We start from the raw sequence: 27,146 nt of genomic DNA on the forward strand, positions 1-27,146 counted from the left end.
CAGTTAGCTTCACTTAGCTTCACTTAGCTTCACTTAGCTTCAGTTAGCGCCACTTAGCTTCACTTAGCTTCACTTAGCTTCACTTAGCTTCAGTTAGCTTCAGTTAGCGCCACTTAGCTTCACTTAGCTTCACTTAGCTTCAGTTAGCTTCAGTTAGCGCCACTTAGCTTCACTTAGCTTCAGTTAGCTTCAGTTAGCGCCACTTAGCTTCACTTAGCTTCAGTTAGCTTCACTTAGCTCCACTTAGCTTCAGTTAGCTTCAGTTAGCTTCACTTAGCTTCACTTAGCTTCAGTTAGCTTAGCTTTTCTTTTAAATTATCATTATTTTATTTAGTATTTCATATGGATTCTTTTTGTTTCATATATTCATTTATTTATTTATTTATGTATTTATTTGTTTAATTATTTATTAATGTATTTATTATTGACAGACTGATTGACTTTTTGAATAAATAAGAAATGGCTTTTCACGTTTATCAGAACGGTGCTTTTATTTTGAAGGCCTATCACGTTCATCAGAACGGTGCTTTTATTTTGAAGTCACTTCCTGCCTGCGCTTACCATAATGCCGGATGTAGACGTCCCGCTGAACAGCGTGCGGGCTGATCCTCAGATCCTCTGATACTCTACAACACGAGCTGATAGAACTAGAACCCTCTAGAACTATACAGCTCTAGAACTATACAGCTCTAGAACTATACAACTCTAGAACTCTAGAACTATACAGCTCTACCAGCACTGAGCCGAGCCGCGGAGCCGCGGAGCTGCGGGCAGGATGTCCAGACACGGCCGGCACGGAGGAGGAGAACGAGGTGAACGAGGAGGTGAACGAGGAGGAGGAGGTGAGTTACCGGAGCTGTTACACTCAGAGAGCGACCAGCCGGTCCGGTTCGGTTAGCAGGTTGGACCGGAGCGGAGCTTCAGTTAGCTTCAGTTAGCTTCAGTTAGCTTCAGTTAGCTTCAGTTAGCTTCACTTAGCTTCACTTAGCTTCAGTTAGCTTCACTTAGCTTCAGTTAGCTTCACTTAGCTTCAGTTAGCTTCACTTAGCTTCAGTTAGCGCCACTTAGCTTCAGTTAGCTTCACTTAGCTTCAGTTAGCTTCACTTAGCTTCAGTTAGCTTCACTTAGCTTCAGTTAGCTTCACTTAGCTTCAGTTAGCTTCACTTAGCTTCAGTTAGCTTCACTTAGCTTCAGTTAGCGCCACTTAGCTTCAGTTAGCTTCACTTAGCTTCAGTTAGCTTCACTTAGCTTCAGTTAGCTTCACTTAGCTTCAGTTAGCGCCACTTAGCTTCAGTTAGCTTCACTTAGCTTCAGTTAGCGCCACTTAGCTTCAGTTAGCTTCACTTAACTTCAGTTAGCTCCACTTAGCTTCAGTTAGCTTCACTTAGCTTCAGTTAGCTTCACTTAGCTTCAGTTAGCTTCACTTAGCTTCAGTTAGCTTCAGTTAGCTTCACTTAACTTCAGTTAGCTCCACTTAGCTTCAGTTAGCTTCACTTAGCTTCAGTTAGCTTCACTTAGCTCCACTTAGCTTCACTTAGCTTCAGTTAGCTTCACTTAGCTTCAGTTAGCGCCACTTAGCTTCAGTTAGCTTCACTTAGCTTCAGTTAGCTCCACTTAGCTCCACTTAGCTTCAGTTAGCTCCACTTAGCTTCAGTTAGCTTCACTTAGCTTCAGCTAGCTTCACTTAGCTTCAGCTAGCTTCACTTAGCTTCAGTTAGCTTCACTTAGCTTCAGTTAGCTCCACTTAGCTTCAGTTAGCTCCACTTAGCTTCAGTTAGCTTCACTTAGCTTCACTTAGCTTCAGTTAGCTCCACTTAGCTCCACTTAGCTTCAGTTAGCTTCAGTTAGCTTCAGTTAGCTTCATTTAGCTTCACTTAGCTCCACTTAGCTTCAGTTAGCTTCACTTAGCTTCAGTTAGCTTCACTTAGCTTCAGTTAGCTTCACTTAGCTCCACTTAGCTTCACTTAGCTTCAGTTAGCTTCATTTAGCTTCACTTAGCTCCACTTAGCTTCAGTTAGCTTCACTTAGCTTCACTTAGCTTCAGTTAGCTTCACTTAGCTCCACTTAGCTTCAGTTAGCTCCACTTAGCTTCAGTTAGCTTCAGTTAGCGACACTTAGCTTCAGTTAGCGACACTTAGCTTCAGTTAGCTTCAGTTAGCGACACTTAGCTTCAGTTAGCTTCACTTAGCTCCACTTAGCTTCAGTTAGCGCCACTTAGCTTCAGTTAGCTTCACTTAGCTTCAGTTAGCTTCACTTAGCTTCAGTTAGCTCCACTTAGCTTCACTTAGCTTCAGTTAGCTTCACTTAGCTTCACTTAGCTTCAGTTAGCTCCACTTAACTTCAGTTAGCTTCAGTTAGCGACACTTAGCTTCAGTTAGCTTCAGTTAGCTCCACTTAGCTCCACTTAGCTTCAGTTAGCTTCACTTAGCTTCACTTAAGAGGAGAACGAGGTGAACGAGGAGGTGAACGAGGATGAGGAGGTGAGTTACCGGAGCTGTTACACTCAGCCGGTCCGGACCGGAGCGGCTCCACTTAGCTTCAGTTAGCTTCAGTTAGCTTCAGTTGGCTTCACTTAGCTTCACTTAACTTCACTTAGCTCCACTTAGCTTCAGTTAGCTCCACTTAGCTTCAGTTAGCTTCACTTAGCTTCAGTTAGCTTCACTTAGCTTCACTTAACTTCACTTAGCTTCACTTAGCTTCAGTTAGCTTCAGTTAGCGACACTTAGCTTCAGTTAGCTTCACTTAGCTTCACTTAGCTCCACTTAGCTTCAGTTAGCGCCACTTAGCTTCAGTTAGCTTCACTTAGCTTCAGTTAGCTTCACTTAGCTTCAGTTAGCTTCACTTAACTTCAGTTAGCTCCACTTAGCTTCACTTAGCTTCAGTTAGCTCCACTTAGCTTCAGTTAGCTTCAGTTAGCTTCACTTAGCTTCAGCTAGCTTCACTTAGCTTCAGTTAGCTCCACTTAGCTTCACTTAGCTTCAGTTAGCTTCAGTTAGCTTCACTTAGCTTCAGTTAGCTTCACTTAGCTTCAGTTAGCTCCACTTAACTTCAGTTAGCTTCAGTTAGCGACACTTAGCTTCAGTTAGCTCCACTTAGCTCCACTTAGCTTCAGTTAGCTTCACTTAGCTTCAGTTAGCTTCAGTTAGCGCCACTTAGCTCCACTTAGCTTCAGTTAGCTCCACTTAAGAGGAGAACGAGGTGAACGAGGAGGTGAACGAGGATGAGGAGGTGAGTTACCGGAGCTGTTACACTCAGCCGGTCCGGACCGGAGCGGCTCCACTTAGCTTCAGTTAGCTTCAGTTAGCTTCACTTAGCTTCAGTTAGCTCCACTTAGCTCCACTTAGCTTCAGTTAGCTCCACTTAGCTTCAGTTAGCTTCAGTTAGCTCCACTTAGCTCCACTTAGCTTCAGTTAGCTCCACTTAGCTCCACTTAGCTTCAGTTAGCTCCACTTAGCTCCACTTAGCTTCAGTTAGCTTCAGTTAGCGTCAGTTAGCTCCACGGAGGCTGGAAAGAGGCAGCGTTTAAATCATAGTTTTTATTCTTACAGGTGAGACATTAAATATGAAACAGTAGAGCAGGCCTCTGATTGGCTGTTACCTGTGGTCACTCTGTCCTCCACAGAGATGAAGGTGTACGTGGGGAACCTGGGGACGGGGGCGGGGAAAGGTGAGATAGAGCGAGCCTTCGGGTACTACGGACCGCTCAAGACCGTCTGGGTCGCCAGGAACCCCCCCGGCTTCGCCTTCGTCGAGTTCGAAGATCCCCGAGATGCCGACGCTGCCGTCCGAGGGTTAGACGGAAAGTAGGTATCCAACTCACCTGAACTCACACGAACCCACATCTGAACACACCTGAACTCACACCTGAACACACCTGAACGCACACCTGAACTCAAATCTGAACACACACCTGAACTCACACCTGAACTCACACGAACCCACATCTGAACACACCTGAACTCACACCTGAACACACACCTGAACACACACCTGAACACACCTGAACACACACCTGAACTCAAACCTGAACACACACCTGAACTCACACCTGAACGCACACCTGAACTCAAACCTGAACGCACACCTGAACTCACACAAACCCACATCTGAACACACCTGAACTCACACCTGAACGCACACCTGAACACACACCTGAACTCACACGAACCCACATCTGAACACACACCTGAACTCACACCTGAACTCAAACCTGAACTCAAACCTGAACACACACCTGTACACACCTGAACTCACACCTGAAAACACACTTGAACGCACACCTGAACACACCTGAACTCACACGAACCCACATCTGAACGCACACCTGTACACACCTGAAAACACACCTGAACACACACCTCACACCTCACCACACATTATTGATTATCTCAGGCTGACAGTATGTGTGTGATCATTATTGATTATCTCAGGCTGATCTGTGGGAGTCGTGTCCGGGTCGAACACTCATCAGGAAGTCCTCGTCACTCTCGGTACGACCGACCTCCCTCCAGACGATCATTCGACCCCAGCGATAAGTGTTATGAGTGCGGCGAGAGAGGTCACTACGCCTACGACTGTCACCGCTACAGCCGTAGGAGCCGGAGGAGCAGGTAACCATGACGACCACCACAGTGGTCAGTGATCTGCTGTTTGAATCCAGTTAACTCTGCAGCTGAGCCTCACCCACTGAGACAGTCTGATCTAACAGAACCTTTCGGCCACAGCTAACCAGCTGATCAGTTTTAAATCCTCCATCAGTGTTAACATTCATCTCCATGACGACCATGATAATCAGCTGGAGTCTATGTAGGTAGAAAGTACTTTATTATGGTGAGGTAAAAGGAAGTTACTGCTTTTATTGTTGTAGTCTGACAGGAAGTAACGTGACGTCCTATCACTTTCAAGGATAACAAAACCGAGGCCAGAAAGCAGAAAAAAAGTAAAGTATAGTAAACACTACACAGAGTAAAGTACAGTAAACACAACACAGAGTAAAGTACAGTAAACACTATACAGAGTAAAGTACAGTAAACACAACACAGAGTAAAGTACAGTAAACACTACACAGAGTAAAGTACAGTAAACACTACACAGAGTAAAGTACAGTAATCACTACACAGAGTAAAGTACAGTAAACACTACACAGAGTAAAGTACAGTAAACACTACACAGAGTAAAGTACAGTAAACACTACACAGAGTAAAGTACAGTAATCACTACACAGAGTAAAGTACAGTAAACACTACACAGAGTAAAGTACAGTAAACACTACACAGAGTAAAGTACAGTAAACACTACACAGAGTAAAGTACAGTAAACACTACACAGAGTAAAGTACAGTAAACACAACACAGAGTAAAGTACAGTAAACACTACACAGTAAAGTACAGTAAACACTACACAGAGTAAAGTACAGTAATCACTACACAGAGTAAAGTACAGTAAACACTACACAGAGTAAAGTACAGTAAACACTACACAGAGTAAAGTACAGTAAACACTACAGAGTAAAGTACAGTAAACACTACAGAGTAAAGTACAGTAAACACTACACAGAGTAAAGTACAGTAAACACTACACAGAGTAAAGTACAGTAAACACTACACAGAGTAAAGTACAGTAAACACTACACAGAGTAAAGTACAGTAAACACAACACAGAGTAAAGTACAGTAAACACTACACAGAGTAAAGTACAGTAATCACTACACAGTAAAGTACTGTAAACACTACACAGAGTAAAGTACAGTAAACACTACACAGAGTAAAGTACAGTAATCACTACACAGTAAAGTACTGTAAACACTACACAGAGTAAAGTATAGTAATCACAACACAGAGTAAAGTATAGTAAACACTACACAGTAAAGTACTGTAAACACTACACAAAGTAAAGTACAGTAAACACTACACAGAGTAAAGTATAGTAAACACTACACAGAGTAAAGTATAGTAAACACTATACAGAGTAAAGTATAGTAAACACTATACAGAGTAAAGTATAGTAAACACTATACAGTAAAGTACTGTAAACACTACACAGAGTAAAGTGCTGTAAACACTACACAAAGTAAAGTACTGTAAACACTACACAGAGTAAAGTATAGTAAACACTACAGAGTAAAGTACTGTAAACACTACACAGTAAAGTATAGTAGACACTACACAGAGTGAAGTATAGTAAACACTACACAGAGTAAAGTACAGTAAACACTACACAGAGTAAAGTACAGTAAACACTACACAGAGTAAAGTATAGTAGACACTACACAGAGTAAAGTATAGTAGACACTACACAGAGTAAAGTATAGTAAACACTACACAGAGTAAATATTTCATTTAAAAAAAAGTCAAGTCCTTTCGAGTCTTCCGTCTTAAGTCAAAGTCAAGTCTCAAGTCATGAATACCAAGTCAGGGTCAAGTCTTTTATCAATGTTAGTCAAGCAAATCTCAAGTCCTCAAATTTGCTACTCGAGTCAAGTCATGTGACTCGAGTCCCCAGCCTCTGGTAAATACTACACAGAGTAAAGTATAGTAAACACTACACACAGTAATATACATACAACAATATGTACATGTCTCCAGGCCAATACTCTTATAAAACATGTCAAATTTGGGGAAGATTGGACAATGTATAGTCAATTTACAACAACTTCCTGTTTCCTGTAGGGGGCGCTATGACTTGTCAAAGGCATGTTCAAAGGCTAAAAGACATAAGGTGGCGCTAGAGAGCCAACATTCCATGCCCAAGCAAAATTTCACCACTAAATCAAAGTAATTATTAGTTTGGATGTGTGTGTAAAGTTTCATGAGTTTTTTTGTGCATCCTAAAGTTCTCAAACATGTGTTCCTAAATTTAAAAAAAACGCAGGAAGTCCAAGATCGCTGACTTCCTGTTTGCCGAAAAAAATCTCAAAAATATTTAATCCGGGTTTGAGGACGTCAGCAATGACATACTTGAATTTCGTGACGATTGAAGAAACTTTCTCTGAAAAACTGCCTACATTAGGGGGCGCTATCTCGCCCGCTGGAGACACCCGAGCCCAGTCACTCCAGAAAATTGAATTTCGCGCCACTTCTTACGCATATTCCTTTTTTGGTGAGTTTTTGGGGATGGGAAAGGTCCCAAAAAGGCAATCTCCGGGCAGAAAAATAATAATACCTAGAAAAACAATAAGTTTCCTCGCACTTCGTGCCGGGACACCGTTGGGGTCCTGGCACTTTCCTGCTCGGGCCCTAATAATAGTAGATGATGATATATTAATGGATTCTGGATATTGAATAGAGAACCTTTAATGTTTCAGCTGACTGAGGCTCAGCTGTGGTTCATGTTTTTATCTCTGATGTCACACAAATGTTGTCAGCTCTCAGACCTGAGTCCAACAGGAAGTCATCATCAGACCTGAGTCCAACAGGAAGTCATCATCAGACCTGAGTCCAACAGGAAGACTGTATTCGAAACCTGATACTATACTAGTAGTACGTACTGATTTGGCCAAAATGTAGTATTCAGTATGCGAACAAAAGCAAAATCTCCAGTATGTCAAAAGTACCTGGATGTCGTACTGATTCAGAATAAATCTCCAGTCTACCTCGTCTACTGTATCCCACAATGCAAAGCGCTGGACCGCTACAGGCTACGGTTACAACAACAACAGCAGCCGCCAAAAACAGCTTGTTTTTTACATTCTTCGAAGCTATTTCATCACTAAATTCACTTCTGAAAGTTTTTGAGCCGAGAAATAAACTGTAGATTATTAATATCTGCAGTTTTACGAAGTTAGACGGTGAATCGAACATTTGTTCCAATGTTGTCAGAGTTTAGAAGCTCCACAACACCCGCCGTGACCGCTAGCTAGCGCCTTCCAGAGTCGCTGCCAGCCAGCCGGGCGGTCACGCTCACAGACCGCTACGAGCTGCTGGAGCTCTCCAGAGACCGGTCTGTAGACCACTCACAGACCGCTACGAGCTGCTGGAGCTCTCCAGAGACCGGTCTGTAGACCACTCACAGACCGCTACGAGCTGCTGGAGCTCTCCAGAGACCGGTCTGTAGACAACTCACAGACCGCTACAAGCTGCTGGAGCTCTCCAGAGACCGGTCTGTAGACCACTCACAGACCGCTACGAGCTGCTGGAGCTCTCCAGAGACCGGTCTGTAGACCACTCACAGACCGCTACGAGCTGCTGGAGCTCTCCAGAGACCGGTCTGTAGACAACTCACAGACCGCTACGAGCTGCTGGAGCTCTCCAGAGACTGGTCTGTAGACCACTCACAGACCGCTACGAGCTGCTGGAGCTCTCCAAAGACCGGTCTGTAGACTGGTCTGTAGACCACTCACAGACCGCTACGAGCTGCTGGAGCTCTCCAGAGACCGGTCTGTAGACCACTCACAGACCGGTACGAGCGGCTGGAGCTCTCCAGAGACCGGTCTGTAGACCACTCACTGACCGCTACGAGCTGCTGGAGCTCTCCAGAGACCGGTCTGTAGACCAGAGGCTTTGAGTTCCTTATTGACGGATAGTTTGTTTAAAGATGTCCGTTGTAGAGTAACAGGAACCTGTGATTATCTGACTTTATGGAGTTGAAAAGCTCCACATCGCCGGCGGACGTAGCTCGCTGAAGAGCCGGCCAGTGACGCTCACAGAGCGGCTACAGAGCAGCTGAGTGGCGAGGGAAGAGGAGATGGTTCTCGGTCTGCGATGAGACCCGGTGGTGGTCTCCTGTAGGATCCAGGTCTGGTGGTGGTCTCCTGCAGGATCCAGGTCTGGTGCTGGTCTTCTGTAGGATCCAGGTCTGGTGGTGGTCTCCTGTAGGATCCAGGTCTGGTGGTGGTCTCCTGTAGGATCCAGGTCTGACGGTCTGTTGAATGCTTGTTGGTTTCTAACCTGCTGACTGAGATTTAATCTAAAACCTTTCAGGTCTCATCGTTTGATTCTAAAAGAGTTCATGAGAGCATCGAGACTAAAGTTGTTCTGCTGAACTGAACTGAACTGAACTGAACTGAACTCTTAAGACTTTAGGGGGCTCGGAGACCGACCGGCGCCCCGCCTCGTTAATTTGGCCAACAGTAATGTAACGAGGAACAGACCCGCCGGACCGCGGTCCCTTCTAGAAAAGACAGACTCGCTGCTATCAAGTCTCAATCAAGCGATTTGGCGTTCAGTACAATCGTCTTTAGAAATCTTCTAGATCATCTAGATCTGCTAGACCTGGTCCAAAGAGGGCCATCTAGATCTGCTAGACCTGGTCCAAAGAGGGCCGACCAGCAAAAGGTTTATTTCATCACCCATTCCTGTTTTTACTGAATAAGTCCAGTTCTACTGTGTTCTCCCTGTTCTACTGGGTTCTCCCTGCTTTACCTGTTCTACCTGTTCTACTGTGTTCTTCCTGTTCTCCCTGTTCTACCTGTTCAACCTGTTCTACCTGTTCTACTGTGTTCTCCCTGTTCTACTGTGTTCTCCCTGCTTTACCTGTTCTCCCTGTTCTACTGTGTTCTCCCTGCTTTACCTGTTCTCCCTGTTCTACTGTGTTCTCCCTGTTCTACCTGTTCTACCTGTTCTACTGTGTTCTACCTGTTCTACCTGTTCTACCTGTTCTACCTGTTCTACTGTGTTCTCCCTGTTCTACTGTGTTCTCCCTGCTTTACCTGTTCTCCCTGTTCTCCGTGCTCTCCCTGTTCTACTGTGTTCTCCCTGTTCTCCCTTTCCTCCCTGTTCTACTGTGTTCTCCCTGTTCTCCGTGCTCTCCCTGTTCTCCCTTTCCTCCCTGTTCTCCCTGTTCTCCCTGTTCTCCCTGTTCTCCCTGTGCGTATGAGTAATGTTAATCTGTAGTCAGACTGCATCACTTTGTTACATGGACTCTCTGTGGTCCTCCTCTGACTACTGTTTTCCTGGTTCTGGTTTGGGTCCAGGTCCAGGTCCAGGTCTTGGTCCAGATCCCGTGGGAGGCGTTCCTCCCGCAGCAGGAGCCGAGGGCGGAGGTGAGTCACTTCCTGATCAGGTGTTCCTTGGGGCTCCACCTCAGGACCACCAGACTGCAGGGACTCCAGAACAAGTCTTTTATATAAATACATTTATACCAGGTTTAATATTTAAACGTCTCTGATTCTCTTCTCTTCGAGGTCCAAGTCCAGATCCAAGTCCAGATCCAAGTCCAGATCCAAGTCCAGATCCAGGTCCAAGTCCAGGTCCAGGTCGAGGTCCAGGTCAAGGTCTAGGTCCAGATCCAGGTCAAGGTCTCGAGGCCAGAACAGGTGGGTGGTACTGTGGTGAGCAGACAGGAAACACAATCAGCAGACTCACAGCAGCTGCAGTTCCTTTAACTCTGAGGGAGGCTTTCACAATAAGAGTTCTACTATGATCACTGAGCTCCTTCTAGGGTCAGACTGAGAGGATACTTTCACAATAAGAGTCCTATTATGATCACTGAGCGCCTTCTACTGTCAGACTGAGAGGAGACTTTCACAATAAGAGTCCTATTATGATCACTGAGCTCCTTCTAGGGTCAGACTGAGGATACTTTCACAATAAGAGTCCTATTATGATCACTGAGCGCCTTCTACTGTCAGACTGAGAGGAGACTTTCACAATAAGAGTCCTATTATGATCACTGAGCTCCTTCTAGGGTCAGACTGAGAGGAGACTTTCACAATAAGAGTTCTACTATGATCACTGAGCTCCTTCTACTGTCAGACTGAGAGGATACTTTCACAATAAGAGTCCTATTATGATCACTGAGCTCCTTCTAGGGTCAGACTGAGAGTAGACTTTCACAATAAGAGTCCTATTATGATCACTGAGCTCCTTCTACTGTCAGACTGAGAGGATACTTTCACAATAAGAGTTCTATTATGATCACTGAGCTCCTTCTAGGGTCAGACTGAGAGGATACTTTCACATTAAGAGTCCTATTATGATCACTGAGCGCCTTCTACTGTCAGACTGAGAGGAGACTTTCACAATAAGAGTCCTATTATGATCACTGAGCTCCTTCTAGGGTCAGACTGAGAGGAGACTTTCACAATAAGAGTCCTATTATGATCACTGAGCTCCTACTGTCAGACTGAGAGGATACTTTCACAATAAGAGTCCTATTATGATCACTGAGCTCCTTCTAGGGTCAGACTGAGAGGATACTTTCACAATAAGAGTCCTATTATGATCACTGAGCGCCTTCTACTGTCACTGAGAGGAGACTTTCACAATAAGAGTCCTATTATGATCACTGAGCTCCTTCTACTGTCAGACTGAGGAGACTTTCACAATAAGAGTCCTATTATGATCACTGAGCTCCTTCTACTGTCAGACTGAGAGGAGACTTTCACAATAAGAGTCCTATTATGATCACTGAGCTCCTTCTACTGTCAGACTGAGGAGACTTTCACAAATAAGAGTCCTATTATGATCACTGAGCTCCTTCTACTGTCAGACTGAGAGGAGACTTTCACAATAAGAGTCCTATTATGATCACTGAGCTCCTGCTACTGTCAGACTGAGAGGAGACTTTCACAATAAGAGTCCTATTATGATCACTGAGCTCCTTCTACTGTCAGACTGAAAGGAGACTTTCACAATAAGAGTCCTATTATGATCACTGAGCTCCTTCTACTGTCAGACTGAGGAGACTTTCACAATAAGAGTCTTATTATGATCACTGAGCTCCTTCTACTGTCAGACTGAGAGGAGACTTTCACAATAAGAGTCCTATTATGATCACTGAGCTCCTTCTACTGTCAGACTGAAAGGAGACTAAATATTTTATAGAGAAAACATGAAGACTTTAACTCGGAGATCAACTTAGTTGCCTTGAATTTGCTTCTGTGTGCCCCCCCCCATCCATGGAGTCTGTCATCGTTTCACTGAGACTGATACAGCTGTGGTTATTGGTTATTTTAAAACATCTGTTTACTGATGAAGAACTGTTCTGTGGTTACCTGCCACTCACCTGTCAGTCTCCATCATAATAAATCTGACCTCTGATGTGTCTTCAGGTCTGGATCGATGGGTCGCTCTCGCTCTGGATCTCCAGCTAGAAGGTGAGTCAGCAGGTTCTAGTTCTGGTTCTGGTTCAGTTACTTCATACAGAAACAGATTTATACAAAACTTAAACTAAAAATTATTTATGATATTTAAATGTGACAGCAGTCGTATAAAAGAAAAATATAAATTATTTTATAAAGATGAAATAAAACGATAACATATTTAAATGTTATTTGAATAAATGTGATGCTATTTAATTTTTGAAAGCTCTTGATAATGTAAATATACTACTACTATATACTGTATATGTATATATATATATATTTATAACTCTGTCTAACCGATAATGTTAATATACTACTATATTATATGTATATATATGTATATAACGCTCTCTCTCTCTCTGTCAAACTGATAGTCGTTCGACCTCTCGGAGTCCAGCTGGAAACAACTGAAGATTTTTCTGTTTTTGTTTCTGTGAATGAATTTTATTTGAAAAGCTTTGATTGTAGATGTGTTGTAATAGTTTTTGTATGAACAGACTAAGTTCTCCTGTAGCATCATTATTATTGATTATTGATTATTGATGAGGACATGTAAATGAATCAGAGTTTACTTCCTGTTAGTTTCATCTAAAGACTCAATAAAGATTTACACATCTGTGGTTCTGTGGCTTTAAAATGAATAATAACATCATCATCATTAAATCTGTCTCATTTAAAACAAAAACACCTGAGAAAAGATGCTCTTATTGTGAAAATCCTGCCACTTCACTGTGAAGACGTATAAAGCAGAAAAACTACAGAGAACATCTGATGGATGATTATTTATTTATATATGAAAAGGAAACAGTGAATGAATAAAGGAGTATCTGAGTACTGAGTAATAATATTCAAGGTATTCAATATACAAGGTACAGTTCCAACAACCACCTGGAAGGTTGCCACGGTTACCCCGGTCTTCAAGGCCAGTGATGAGAACTATCGGCCGATAAGGATCCTACCCGTTATATCAAAGGGGTTGCCATGCAACTGACAGATAATCTTACCAGTTGTCATCCCCCTCTCCACCAATGCAGTTTGGATTTCGCCAACATCACTCCACCGATAGAGCCACCTGTTCTTATTGAAAATATCAAAAGTTTATTAGACCAGGGTGGTTACATAGGAGCCGTTGTACGGAAGATACGTGACTAGAAGGTAAAGCTGTGAACGGTGTCGGAGAACGTCCCGATCAGAACATACAACGCCCCCCCCCCATACCAACTCGGCACCTCTAGATGCCCCCCACCCATGTTGATTGTTGTCATCTACGGACAAAGCTAAATACCATTTGAAGTCCAGTGACTAGGGTTAGGGGGTTAGGGGTTCGGGTTAGGGTTAGGGTTAGTGTTAAGGGGTTAGGGTTAGGGGTTAGGGGTTTCGGGTTAGGGTTAGGGTAAGGGTTAGGGGTTCGGGTTAGGGTAAGGGTTAGGGTTAGGGGTTTCGGGTCAGGGTTAGGGTTAGGGGTTTCGGGTCAGGGTTAGGGTTAAGGGGTTAGGGTTAGGGGTTCGGGTTAGGATAAGGGGGTTAGGGTTAGGGTTAGGGGATTCCGGTTAGGGGTTCGGGTTAGGGGTTCGGGTAAGGGTTAGGGGATTCCGGTTAGGGGGTTAGGGTTAGAGTTAGGGGTTAGGGTTAGGGTAAGGGTTAGGGGGTTCGGGTTAGGGGATTCTGGTTAGGGGTTCGGGTTAGGGGTTCGGGTTAGGGTTAGGGTTAGGGGGTTCGGGTTAGGGGATTCCGGTTAGGGGTTCGGGTTAGGGATTTCAGGTTAGGGGTTCGGGTTATGGGTTCGGGTTAGGGGGTTCGGGTTAGGGGTTTGGGTTAGGGGTTCGGGTTAGGCTGTGATCTTGATGTTTTAGTTGTTAAAAATACATTCATCATCCTCATAATTATTTCATATCTATATTTCACACGAGTACAGTCCCCGTTTATTGGGGTTTATTGCCCGGTTCGATCTGCTCAGTGCAAGGCGGAGCAGGGCGCAGCAAGGCGGAGCAGCGCGCAGCAAGGCGCAGCAGGGCAGAGCAGGGCGAAGCAGGGCGAAGCAGGGCGCAACAGGGCGCAGCAGCGCGGAGCAGCGCGGAGCAGCGCACAGCAGGGCGGAGCAGAGCGGAGAGATGCTTCTGCAATGCGCGGCGGCACGTTTGGTGGAATCACTTTTTAATTTGATGCCTCAGAAATAGAAAATAACAAGACTTCTGAAGAATAGTATTTATTAACATTAATCAGAATATTCTCTTTAAAGGTTCTAAATGTTATTTCATGGCGTAAAGTTGTATTTTAATTTGAATTATGACTCCCGTCACTGCGGCTGAAATATAAAGAAACATAAGAGACACATTAAAGCATATTCATCTTGTTCTAAAACTAAAACATTTACTCAACTCTTCTGTGGGACATTTAAACATCTTAATAATAATAATTAATAGTTTGTTTCCTTCCAGTCAAAGGAAGCTTCATATCATCTCTTATCGGTGACTAAACTGGGCTGTTCTTCGTTATCAGGAACAAAGTCCACTGGAAGGACTGATATCAGAGGTCAAAGGTCAAAGGTCACTGCAGGCTGAAGAACTGATTCTGCTGAAAGTGCAGAAATAATGAGAGGAGGACGTCCCTCAGAGAGAAAAGAGGATTTAAAGAACATGACAGATACAGGAAGAAGGATTTCACAACCGAGAGACTGAAGGAGACAGAAGGAGACTGAAGACTGAAGGAGACTAATGGAGACTGAAGGAGACTAAAGGAGACTAAAGGAGACTGAAGACTGAAGGCGACTAAAGGAGACTGAAGGAGACTAAAGGAGACTAAAGGAGACTGAAGACTGAAGGAGACTGAAGACTGAAGGAGACTAAAGGAGACTAAAGGAGACTGAAGGAGACTGAAGGAGACTGAAGGAGACTGAAGGAGACTAAAGGAGACTAAAGGAGACTGAAGGAGACTAAAGGAGACTAAAGGAGACTGAAGGAGACTGAAGACTGAAGGAGACTAATGGAGACTGAAGGAGACTGAAGGAGACTAAAGGAGACTAAAGGAGACTGAAGACTGAAGGAGACTGAAGACTGAAGGAGACTAAAGGAGACTAAAGGAGACTGAAGGAGACTGAAGGAGACTGAAGGAGACTAAAGGAGACTGAAGGAGACTAAAGGAGACTAAAGGAGACTGAAGGAGACTGAAGACTGAAGGAGACTAAAGGAGACTAAAGGAGACTGAAGGAGACTGAAGGAGACTAAAGGAGACTGAAGGAGACTGAAAGAGACTAAAGGAGACTAAAGAAGACAGATAAAACTTAAAAAACAGACTCCTGAGACACTAAACCACAGAGAACCACCCTGAAACTGAGAACTTAACAAAGCTGCTTGTTGTTGAGATTTAATTATTATATTTATATTATTGCTGGAGGACATTGAGAGAACATCTGGAGGACATTGAGAGAACATCTGGAGGACATTGAGAGGACATCTGGAGGACATTGAGAGGACATCTGGAGGACATTGAGAGAACATCTGGAGGACATTGAGAGAACATCTGGAGGACATCTGGAGGACATTGAGAGAACATCTGGAGGACATTAAGAGAACATCTGAAGGACATTGAGAGAACATCTGGAGGACATTGAGAGAACATCTGGAGGACATCTGGAGGACATCTGGAGGACATTGAGAGAACATCTGGAGGACATTAAGAGAACATCTGAAGGACATTGAGAGAACATCTGGAGGACATTGAGAGAACATCTGTGGTTCTTCAGTTGATCAATCGATTGGTTCTTCAGTTGATCGGTTCCTCCGAGGATAATGGCCGTCAGTTCACCAAGAGACAAGTGAGTCACTGATCAGTTTATTAAGAAACAATAATTAGGGTTCAAGCCCCGAAGGGGCAGAACCCTATTGAGTTTGTGCCGGTTTATTATTATTATTTGTCGTCTGCCGAATAAGCGCAATTTACCGTGAGCTGGAATGAGATAGAAACATGAAACTTGGCATAATAACTGGAAATGATGTGCAGCTGCTTCTCAAGAACTATGACCCCAATCGACCACATGGTGGCGCTGTAATTAACGCCCAAACATGCGATTTTGGAAAGGCCACGCCCCTCACACCGTAAGTCTGATTGACTTGAAACTCGACACACATGTGCAGCTCTGTGTGCTCTACAATAAAGCCTCTGGGACCACTAAAGTCCGCCTAACTACATTTTCCACCATATTGGATTTTTTGAAAAACACATTTTTGACATCTCCTCCTAAGCCGTTGGTCCGATTGCAACCAAATTTTCTCTGGATCATTATTGGACTAATGTCATCTAAAGTTGCATAAAGCGTGTTGATACCTCATTGCGTTATGAATCTGTTGACCAATGAACTTTAAGAGGGCAGGGCTCAGCACATCAGTAGACCTAACTTCTCAAGCCTTTGGCCCATCATCTCCAAACTTGCAGCATATGTTCACAAGAGTAGCTGAAACATCCGCTGGAAGTTTCATTTAAATCGGCCACTAGGGGGCGCTTTGAGCGGGCGAAAGCTTGAACCCGTGAAATGCCGCTTGCGGCTTTAATCAATAATGTTTATCTGTCCTGAAGTCTTTGGTATCCAGTTCAAGTTTTAAAGACATTGATTGATTGATTGATTGATTGATTGATTGATTGATTGGGTCAGCAGAAGCTCCGTCCGTAACGACTGGGCTTGGGAAGCGGCGGGTAGCCGGTTCAGGTCCCGGGTGGACCAGGTATGGACTGTGGACTGGTAGCTGGAGAGGTGCCGGTTCCCCTCCTGAGCTCTGCTGAAGTGCCCTTGAGCTCATTCTGATATCTGTGTGTAACGTAATCCATCACTAGCAGTGACCGACGCTCGTTCATTTACGGCCAAATCTGTGCCTGTCGGTCGATTTCTAAAACATTTTGGGGACATGTTTCGAAAGCTTAACTACAAATATCCAGAAAGTTTGGACAAACTGTTGTTGATTTATGGACAAATTTGCGCCAGGCCCCTGCACATGTTTGGAACTCATGGCGTCCCCTATATATATTTATACATAAATATAAATATAGCCCGTGAGTTTTGTAATGATTGGACAAACTATTTCTGATGTATAGTCGGCTCGGTGTTATGCCACGCCCATTATTTTGCATTTGTAGCGCCCCCCTAGTGGTTGATTTGAATGAAACTTTCAAGGTATATTTCAGGTGCTCTTGTGGAAATATCTACTACATATATAGCACGTATACATATAATATATATAAACTCGGAAAAAAAAAGTTTCGAAATCTGTGTTTGGTGGATTATTTCTCTGTTGTATCAATGCTAATGGTGATGCTAATGCTAATGGTCATTGTATTCTACATGGTTGAAAGCCTTTTTATTGACCTTCACAATGATGTCACACTTGTAAGGATCATGTATTTGTGGGATGAGCAGCACAGCTGATTATGTGTGGAGCCCCGGTGCCGATGGTAAACAGAGTATTCTCCTGTTGGTGTTGACTCTTGTTGTGAGTTGTTTGGTGGATGATTGAACTCTCTATCAGTAACAAGGAACAATACAGATATAATATATACTATATATAATACAGATATAATATATACTATATATAATACAGATATAATATATACTATATATAATACAGATATTATATATACTATATATAATACAGGTATAATATATCTATATATAATACAGATATAATATATACTATATATAATAAAGATCTGCTTAGAGTAAACTACACTTACTAGGATGATCAGTCAAACTCATGAATGATGACGTAAATATGACGAGATAGATTAGACTTCTAGATGAGACAAGATGAACTGAAGAGGAAACACACACCACTTCCTGTGTCAGTTTCACAATAAAGCCTTCTATTTTGAAATATTTCCCTGCAGGTATTTTGGCGTGTGGCTGATCTTCTTCATGCTCGGTTTGGGGACGCTGCTACCCTGGAACTTCTTCATGACTGCTACCATGGTATGACATCACTTCCAGTCTGTTCTCCATACTACCAAACTACTGTAATACATAGCATGTCCTCCTACATCCGGTTCTGCAGTATGAAACGAGCATTCTGTTCTGACTATTCTCACCCACAATCCTCTGCTCGGTGTATGTCTGAGCAAGAGGGTCAAAGTTCAAAGTTCAAGGCCAAACGTTGTGATGAAGCAGTACGTCCCAACGGTATACATACTGCATGCTACAGTGCTAACAGTACTGTGTAAGGGCAGCTGCAGTATGTAGCACGTCTTCTGCTCTGAACCAGCTTTTATTTTGAAGGATGGAGAATTTAACATTGTTCACATATCAAATAAAAACAATAAAAACCGAAGTGAAAAAAAATGCTGCTGTAAATATTACATTATATTATACTATATTATATTATTACTTTACATTATTTTATATTATCCATCCATCATCTGTAACCGCTGATCCTGTTCAGGGTGGCGGTGGGGACGGAGCCGATCCCAGCAGACATTGGGTGAAGGCGAGGGGGTAAACCTGGACAGGTGAAGGCGGGGGGTAGACCCTGGACAGGTGAAGGCGGGGTACAACCTTGACAGGTGAAGGCGGGGGGGTAGACCCTGGACAGGTGAAGGTGGGGTACATCCTTGACAGGTGAAGGCGGGGGGTAGACCCTGGACAGGTGAAGGCGGGGGGTAGACCCTGGACAGGTGAAGGCGGGGTACAACCTTGACAGGTGAAGGCGGGGGGTAGACCCTGGACAGGTGAAGGCGGGGGGTAGACCCTGGACAGGTGAAGGTGGGGGGGTAGACCCTGGACAGGTGAAGGTGGGGTACATCCTTGACAGGTGAAGGCAGGGGTAGACCCTAGACAGGTGAAAGCGGGGGGTAGACCCTGGACAGGTGAAGGCGGGGGGGTAGACCCTGGACAGGTGAAGGCGGGGGGTAGACCCTGGACAGGTGAAGGCGGGGGGGTAGACCCTGGACAGGTGAAGGCGGGGTAGACCCTGGACAGGTGAAGGCGGGGGGATAGAACCTGGACAGGTGAAGGCGGGCTACAACCTTAACAGGTGAAGGCGGGGGGTAGACCCTGGACAGGTGAAGGCGGGCTACAACCTTAACAGGTGAAGGCGGGGGGGTAGACCCTGGACAGGTGAAGGCGGAGGGTAGACCCTGGACAGGTCCCCAGACTATCACAGGGCTGACACATAGAGACAGACAACCATTCACACTCACATTCACACCTACTGGACATTTAGAGTCAACAATGAACCTGCATGTCTTTGGACTGTGGGAGGAAACCTGAGAACCCGGAGTAAACCCACCCTAACCTGCATGTCTTTAGACTGTGGGAGGTAACCGGAGAACCCGGAGTAAACCCACACTAACCTACATGTTTTTGGACTGTGGGAGGAAACCTGAGAACCCGGAGTAAACCCACGCTAACCTGCATGTCTTTGGACTGTGGGAGGAAGCCTAAGAACCCGGAGTAAACCCACACTAACCTGCATGTCTTTGGACTGTGAGAGGAAACCTGAGAACCCGGAGTAAACCCACGCTAACCTGCATGTCTTTGGACTGTGGGAGGAAACCGGAGAACCCGGAGTAAACCCACGCCGACCTGCATGTCTTTGAACTGTGGGAGGAAACCTGAGAACCCGGAGTAAACTCACGCCGGGTAAAGGTTAGGGTTAGGGTTAGGGTTGGGGTAAGGGTTAGGTTAGAGTTAGGGTTAGGGTTATGGGTAAGGGTTAGGGGTAGGGTTAGGGGTAAGGGTAAGGGTTAGGGTTAGAGTTAGGGTTAGGGGTAAGGGTAAGGGTAAGGGTAAGGGTAAGGGGTAGGGGTAGGGGTAGGGGTAAGGGTAAGGGTAAGGGGTAATGGTAAGGGTAAGGGTTAGGGGTAAGGGGTAGGGGTAGGGGTAAGGGTAAGGGTAAGGGTAAGGGGTAGGGGTAGGGGTAAGGGTTAGGGTTAGAGTTAGGGTTAGGGGTAAGGGTTAGAGTTAGGGTTAGGGGTAATGGTAAGGGTAAGGGTTAGGGTTAGGGTTAGGGTTAGTGTAGTTGAAACTATATATTTGTGTTTTTAAAGTAGGAACCGATCGGCTTTGAGCTGAGAGACACAGACAGGAAGTCAGACAGTTCATGTTGTTGGTTTGAATAACACAATAGGTCTGTCTGTGTCTCCAGTACTTCACCAGCCGTCTGAAGGACTCCTCATTGGTCGATTCTTCATCCAATCAGACGGAGGCATCGGGTGAGAATCGCAGCCTTCTGGAGGCCAAATTCAACAACGTGATGACGCTGTGCGCCATGCTGCCGCTGCTCCTCTGCACCTGCCTCAACTCCTTCCTGCACTCACTGTGAGTACTACAACATCAAAGCACCAACCGAGAAGAGTCCTAGAACACACTGTACTAGAGGGGGTCTCAGCCTGTGTTCGTGGACCCTTCAGGAGACGCCATAGAGGTGTTCAGGGTCCAGAGAGTTGTAGAGAGTCTTTTCTAACTGAGCAGCTTCATGTTGTGAAGGAAGATCCAGAAGTTCTTCAGGACTTCGTAGAGATCCTTGAGGAGGTTGGGGACTTTAGTTCAGGGTGTCTAAGTCACTTTACTTCTTTTCATAACCTCCTGAGCTCTCAGGTGATCCTTGAGCTTCTTCTCTCTGTGTCAGTATCCCTCAGCGACTGCGTGTGATGGGCAGTCTGCTCATCATCATGTTCGTCTTCATTGCCACCGCCATCCTCGTCAAAGTCCCTCTGGAGCCGCTGCCCTTTTTCTCCATTACCATGGTGAAGATCGTCATCATCAACTGTGAGTCTGTTTGTTTCATGTTTAAAGGAGGACGTCTGTGTTCTTCAACCTGTTATCATGTTATTGTCTGTTTCATGTTTAAAGGAGAACGTCTGTGTTCTTCAACCTGTTGTCATGTTACTGTCTGTTTCATGTTTAAAGGAGAACGTCTGTGTTCTTCAACCTGTTGTCATGTTACTGTCTGTTTCATGTTTAAAGGAGAACGTCTGTGTTCTTCAACCTGTTCTCATGTTATTGTCTGCTTGTTTCATGTTTAAAGGAGAACGTCTGTGTTCTTCAACCTGTTCTCATGTTATTGTCTGTTTCATGTTTAAAGGAGAACGTCTGTGTTCTTCAACCTGTTCTCATGTTATTGTCTGTTTCATGTTTAAAGGAGAACGTCTGTGTTCTTCAACCTGTTGTCATGTTATTGTCTGTTTGTTTGACGTTTAAAGGAGAACGTCTGTGTTCTTCAACCTGTTGTCATGTTATTGTCTGTTTGTTTCATGTTTAAAGGAGAACGTCTGTGTTCTTCAACCTGTTCTCATGTTATTGTCTGTTTGTTTCATGTTTAAAGGAGAACGTCTGTGTTCTTCAACCTGTTGTCATGTTATTGTCTGTTTGTTTCATGTTTAAAGGAGAACGTCTGTGTTCTTCAACCTGTTGTCATGTTACTGTCTGTTTCATGTTTAAAGGAGAACGTCTGTGTTCTTCAACCTGTTGTCATGTTACTGTTTGTTTCATATTTAAAGGAGAACGTCTGTGTTCTTCAACCTGTTGTCATGTTACTGTCTGTTTCATGTTTAAAGGAGAACGTCTGTGTTCTTCAACCTGTTGTCATGTTACTGTTTGTTTCATGTTTAAAGGAGAACGTCTGTGTTCTTCATCTTGTTGTCATGTTATTGTCTGTTTGTTTGACGTTTAAAGGAGAACGTCTGTGTTCTTCAACCTGTTGTCATGTTATTGTCTGTTTCATGTTTAAAGGAGAAGTCTGTGTTCTTCAACCTGTTCTCATGTTACTGTCTGTTTCATGTTTAAAGGAGAACGTCTGTGTTCTTCAACCTGTTCTCATGTTATTGTCTGTTTGTTTCATGTTTAAAGAACGTCTGTGTTCTTCAACCTGTTCTCATGTTACTGTCTGTTTCATGTTTAAAGGAGAACGTCTGTGTTCTTCAACCTGTTGTCATGTCTGTTTGTTTCATGTTTAAAGGAGAACGTCTGTGTTCTTCAACCTGTTCTCATGTTATTGTCTGTTTCATGTTTAAAGGAGAACGTCTGTGTTCTTCAACCTGTTGTCATGTTATTGTCTGTTTGTTTCATGTTTAAAGGAGAACGTCTGTGTTCTTCAACCTGTTGTCATGTTATTGTCTGTTTGTTTCATGTTTAAAGGAGAACGTCTGTGTTCTTCAACCTGTTCTCATGTTACTGTCTGTTTCATGTTTAAAGGAGAACGTCTGTGTTCTTCAACCTGTTCTCATGTTATTGTATGTTTGTTTCATGTTTAAAGGAGAACGTCTGTGTTTTTCAACCTGTTCTCATGTTATTGTCTGCTTGTTTCATGTTTAAAGAACGTCTGTGTTCTTCAACCTGTTCTCATGTTACTGTTTGTTTTATGTTTAAAGGAGAACGTCTGTGTTCTTCAACCTGTTGTCATGTTATTGTCTGTTTGTTTCATGTTTAAAGGAGAACGTCTGTGTTCTTCAACCTGTTGTCATGTTACTGTCTGTTTCATGTTTAAAGAAGAATGTCTGTGTTCTTCAACCTGTTGTCATGTTATTGTCTGTTTGTTTCATGTTTAAAGGAGAACGTCTGTGTTCTTCAACCTGTTCTCATGTTACTGTCTGTTTCATGTTTAAAGGAGAACGTCTGTGTTCTTCAACCTGTTCTCATGTTATTGTATGTTTGTTTCATGTTTAAAGGAGAACGTCTGTGTTTTTTCAACCTGTTCTCATGTTATTGTCTGCTTGTTTCATGTTTAAAGAACGTCTGTGTTCTTCAACCTGTTCTCATGTTACTGTTTGTTTTATGTTTAAAGGAGAACGTCTGTGTTCTTCAACCTGTTGTCATGTTATTGTCTGTTTGTTTCATGTTTAAAGGAGAACGTCTGTGTTCTTCAACCTGTTGTCATGTTACTGTCTGTTTCATGTTTAAAGAAGAATGTCTGTGTTCTTCAACCTGTTGTCATGTTATTGTCTGTTTGTTTCATGTTTAAAGGAGAACGTCTGTGTTCTTCAACCTGTTCTCATGTTATTGTCTGTTTGTTTCATGTTTAAAGGAGAACGTCTGTGTTCTTCAACCTGTTGTCATGTTATTGTCTGTTTGTTTGATGTTTAAAGGAGAATGTCTGTGTTCTTCAACCTGTTGTCATGTTACTGTTTGTTTGACGTTTAAAGGAGAACGTCTGTGTTCTTCAACCTGTTGTCATGTTACTGTCTGTTTCATGTTTAAAGAAGAACGTCTGTGTTCTTCAACCTGTTGTCATGTTATTGTCTGTTTGTTTCATGTTTAAAGGAGAACGTCTGTGTTCTCAACCTGTTCTCATGTTATTGTCTGTTTCATGTTTAAAGGAGAACGTCTGTGTTTTTTCAACCTGTTCTCATGTTATTGTCTGCTTGTTTCATGTTTAAAGAACGTCTGTGTTCTTCAACCTGTTCTCATATTACTGTTTGTTTTATGTTTAAAGGAGAACGTCTGTGTTCTTCAACCTGTTGTCATGTTATTGTCTGTTTGTTCATGTTTAAAGGAGAACGTCTGTGTTCTTCAACCTGTTGTCATGTTACTGTCTGTTTCATGTTTAAAGAACGTCTGTGTTCTTCAACCTGTTGTCATGTTACTGTTTGTTTCATGTTTAAAGGAGAACGTCTGTGTTCTTCAACCTGTTGTCATGTTACTGTCTGTTTCATGTTTAAAGAAGAACGTCTGTGTTCTTCAACCTGTTGTCATGTTATTGTCTGTTTGTTTGACGTTTAAAGGAGAACGTCTGTGTTCTTCAACCTGTTGTCATGTTATTGTCTGTTTGTTTCATGTTTAAAGGAGAACGTCTGTGTTCTTCAACTGTTCTCATGTTATTGTCTGTTTGTTTCATGTTTAAAGGAGAACATCTGTGTTCTTCAACCTGTTGTCATGTTACTGTCTGTTTCATGTTTAAAGAAGAACGTCTGTGTTCTTCAACCTGTTGTCATGTTACTGTCTGTTTCATGTTTAAAGAAGAACGTCTGTGTTCTTCAATCTGTTTCTCATGTTATTGTCTGTTTCAATGTTTAAAGGAGAACGTCTGTGTTCTTCAACCTGTTGTCATGTTATTGTCTGTTTGTTTGACGTTTAAGGAGAACGTCTGTGTTCTTCAACCTGTTGTCATGTTATTGTCTGTTTGTTTCATGTTTAAAGGAGAACGTCTGTGTTCTTCAACCTGTTCTCATGTTATTGTCTGTTTGTTTCATGTTTAAAGGAGAACGTCTGTGTTCTTCAACCTGTTGTCATGTTACTGTCTGTTTCATGTTTAAAGAAGAACGTCTGTGTTCTTCAACCTGTTGTCATGTTACTGTCTGTTTCATGTTTAAAGGAGAATGTCTGTTCTTCAACCTGTTGTCATGTTATTGTCTGTTTGTTTGATGTTTAAAGGAGAACGTCTGTGTTCTTCAACCTGTTGTCATGTTACTGTCTGTTTCATGTTTAAAGGAGAACGTCTGTGTTCTTCAAACCTGTTGTCATGTTACTGTTTGTTTCATGTTTAAAGGAGAACGTCTGTGTTCTTCAACCTGTTGTCATGTTACTGTCTGTTTCATGTTTAAAGGAGAACGTCTGTGTTCTTCAACCTGTTGTCATGTTACTGTTTGTTTCATGTTTAAAGGAGAACGTCTGTGTTCTTCATCCTGTTGTCATGTTATTGTCTGTTTGTTTGATGTTTAAAGGAGAACGTCTGTGTTCTTCAACCTGTTGTCATGTTATTGTCTGTTTCATGTTTAAAGGAGAAGTCTGTGTTCTTCAACCTGTTCTCATGTTACTGTCTGTTTCATGTTTAAAGGAGAACGTCTGTGTTCTTCAACCTGTTCTCATGTTATTGTCTGTTTGTTTCATGTTTAAAGAACGTCTGTGTTCTTCAACCTGTTCTCATGTTACTGTCTGTTTCATGTTAAAAGGAGAACGTCTGTGTTCTTCAACCTGTTGTCATGTTATTGTCTGTTTGTTTCATGTTTAAAGGAGAACGTCTGTGTTCTTCAACCTGTTCTCATGTTACTGTCTGTTTCATGTTTAAAGGAGAACGTCTGTGTTCTTCAACCTGTTCTCATGTTATTGTCTGTTTGTTTCATGTTTAAAGGAGAACGTCTGTGTTCTTCAACCTGTTCTCATGTTATTGTCTGTTTGTTTCATGTTTAAAGGAGAACGTCTGTGTTCTTCAACCTGTTCTCATGTTATTGTCTGTTTCATGTTTAAAGGAGAACGTCTGTGTTTTTCAACCTGTTCTCATGTTATTGTCTGCTTGTTTCATGTTTAAAGAACGTCTGTGTTCTTCAACCTGTTCTCATGTTATTGTCTGTTTCATGTTTAAAGGAGAACGTCTGTGTTCTTCAACCTGTTGTCATGTTACTGTCTGTTTCATGTTTAAAGAAGAATGTCTGTGTTCTTCAACCTGTTGTCATGTTATTGTCTGTTTGTTTCATGTTTAAAGGAGAACGTCTGTGTTCTTCAACCTGTTCTCATGTTATTGTCCTGTTTGTTTCATGTTTAAAGGAGAACGTCTGTGTTCTTCAACCTGTTGTCATGTTATTGTCTGTTTGTTTGATGTTTAAAGGAGAATGTCTGTGTTCTTTGACCTGTTGTCATGTTACTGTTTGTTTGACGTTTAAAGGAGAACTTCTGTGTTGCTTCAACCTGTTGTCATGTTACTGTCTGTTTCATGTTTAAAGAAGAACGTCTGTGTTCTTCAACCTGTTCTCATGTTATTGTCTGTTTGTTTCATGTTTAAAGGAGAACGTCTGTGTTCTTCAACCTGTTCTCATGTTATGGTCTGTTTCAATGTTTAAAGGAGAACGTCTGTGTTTTTCAACCTTTTCTCATGTTATTGTCTGCTTGTTTCATGTTTAAAGAACGTCTGTGTTCTTCAACCTGTTCTCATATTACTGTTTGTTTTATGTTTAAAGGAGAACGTCTGTGTTCTTCAACCTGTTGTCATGTTACTGTCTGTTTCATGTTTAAAGAAGAACGTCTGTGTTCTTCAACCTGTTGTCATGTTACTGTTTGTTTCATGTTTAAAGGAGAACGTCTGTGTTCTTCAAGCTGTTGTCATGTTACTGTCTGTTACATGTTTAAAGAAGAACGTCTGTGTTCTTCAACCTGTTGTCATGTTATTGTCTGTTTGTTTGACGTTTAAAGGAGAACGTCTGTGTTCTTCAACCTGTTGTCATGTTATTGTCTGGTTTGTTTCATGTTTAAGGAGAACGTCTGTGTTCTTCAACCTGTTCTCATGTTATTGTCTGTTTGTTTCATGTTTAAAGGAGAACGTCTGTGTTCTTCAACCTGTTGTCATGTTACTGTCTGTTTCATTTTTAAAGAAGAACGTCTGTGTTCTTCAACCTGTTGTCATGTTACTGTCTGGTTTCATGTTTAAAGGAGAACGTCTGTGTTCTTCAACCTGTTCTCATGTTATTGTCTGTTTCATGTTTAAAGGAGAACGTCTTGTGTTCTTCAACCTGTTGTCATGTTATTGTCTGTTTGTTTGACGTTTAAAGGAGAACGTCTGTGTCTTCAACCGTTGTCATGTTATTGTCTGTTTGTTTCATGTTTAATAGGAGAACGTCTGTGTTCTTCAACCTGTTGTCCATGTTATTGTCTGTTTGTTTCATGTTTAAAGGAGAACGTCTGTGTTCTTCACCTGTTGTCATGTTACTGTCTGTTTCATGTTTAAAGAAGACGTCTGTGTTCTTCAACCTGTTGTCATGTTACTGTTTGTTTCATGTTTAAAGGAGAACGTCTGTGTTCTTCAACCTGTGTCAGTTACTGTCTGTTTAATGTTTAAGAAGAAGGTCTGTGTTCTTCACCTGTCTGTCATGTTATTGTCCTGTTGTTTGACGTTTATTAAAGGAGAACGTCCTGTGTTCTTCAACCTGTTGTCATGTTATTGTCTGTTTGTTTCATGTTTAAAGGAGAACGTCTGTGTTCTTCAACCTGTTTCTCATGTTATTGTCTGTTTGTTTCATGTTTAAAGGAGAACGTCTGTGTTCTTCAACCTGTTGTCATGTTACTGTCTGTTTCATGTTTAAAGAAGATCGTCTGTGTTCTTCAACCTGTTGTCATGTTACTGTCTGTTTCATGTTTAAAGGAGAACGTCTGTGTTCTTCAACCTGTTCTCATGTTATTGTCTATTTCATGTTTAAAGGAGAACGTCTGTGTTCTTCA

General features: G+C 42.7%; 1 protein-coding gene, 1 long non-coding RNA gene and 1 pseudogene across 7 annotated transcripts; 2 read left to right on the forward strand and 1 right to left on the reverse strand.

Moving 5' to 3' along the window:
- The first annotated feature begins 548 nt into the window (after window positions 1–548).
- LOC119484453 (serine/arginine-rich splicing factor 7-like) lies at window positions 549–12,642 on the forward strand. Of its 3 annotated transcripts, none has more exons than XM_037763259.1 (8): window positions 550–836; window positions 2,451–2,480; window positions 3,623–3,803; window positions 4,431–4,610; window positions 9,911–9,979; window positions 10,121–10,252; window positions 11,990–12,034; window positions 12,397–12,642. In XM_037763259.1, exons 3-8 carry the CDS (start codon window positions 3,625–3,627, stop codon window positions 12,431–12,433), a joined length of 642 nt encoding a protein of 213 aa, XP_037619187.1. In that variant the 5' UTR covers window positions 550–836; window positions 2,451–2,480; window positions 3,623–3,624; the 3' UTR covers window positions 12,434–12,642. The 3 variants fall into 3 exon arrangements, with proteins under 3 accessions (XP_037619185.1, XP_037619187.1, XP_037619186.1); XM_037763258.1 differs by having other exon boundaries at window positions 550–812; window positions 2,442–2,480; XM_037763257.1 differs by lacking the exon at window positions 2,451–2,480 and having other exon boundaries at window positions 549–842.
- Window positions 9,215–9,799, reverse strand: LOC119484454. Of its 4 annotated transcripts, none has more exons than XR_005206012.1 (3): window positions 9,720–9,799; window positions 9,471–9,590; window positions 9,215–9,331 (listed from the first exon to the last, which is right to left on the reverse strand). It is a non-coding gene; the product is annotated as an uncharacterized LOC119484454 (long non-coding RNA). The 4 variants fall into 4 exon arrangements; XR_005206014.1 differs by having other exon boundaries at window positions 9,471–9,553; window positions 9,628–9,799; XR_005206011.1 differs by having other exon boundaries at window positions 9,628–9,799.
- A 1,701-nt stretch (window positions 12,643–14,343) lies between the features above and the next one.
- The window catches only part of LOC119484446, a 17,391-nt pseudogene continuing 4,588 nt past the window's right edge, over window positions 14,344–27,146 (forward strand).

The sequence above is a fragment of the Sebastes umbrosus genome, unplaced genomic scaffold, assembly GCF_015220745.1.
Source record: "Sebastes umbrosus isolate fSebUmb1 unplaced genomic scaffold, fSebUmb1.pri scaffold_72_arrow_ctg1, whole genome shotgun sequence".
In the NCBI taxonomy this organism is placed as follows: Eukaryota; Metazoa; Chordata; class Actinopteri; order Perciformes; family Sebastidae; genus Sebastes; species Sebastes umbrosus.

Excerpts from the sequence above, each read along its gene's own strand:
- LOC119484453 (XM_037763257.1), top strand. The coding sequence starts at position 776 with ATGTCCAGACACGGCCGGCACGGAGGAGGAGAACGAGGTGAACGAGGA. Across the intron at positions 3,804-4,430 it reads GTCCGAGGGTTAGACGGAAA|GCTGATCTGTGGGAGTCGTG; the intron begins GTAGGTATCCAA and ends TGATTATCTCAG. Across the intron at positions 4,611-9,910 it reads CGTAGGAGCCGGAGGAGCAG|GTCCAGGTCCAGGTCTTGGT; the intron begins GTAACCATGACG and ends GTTTGGGTCCAG.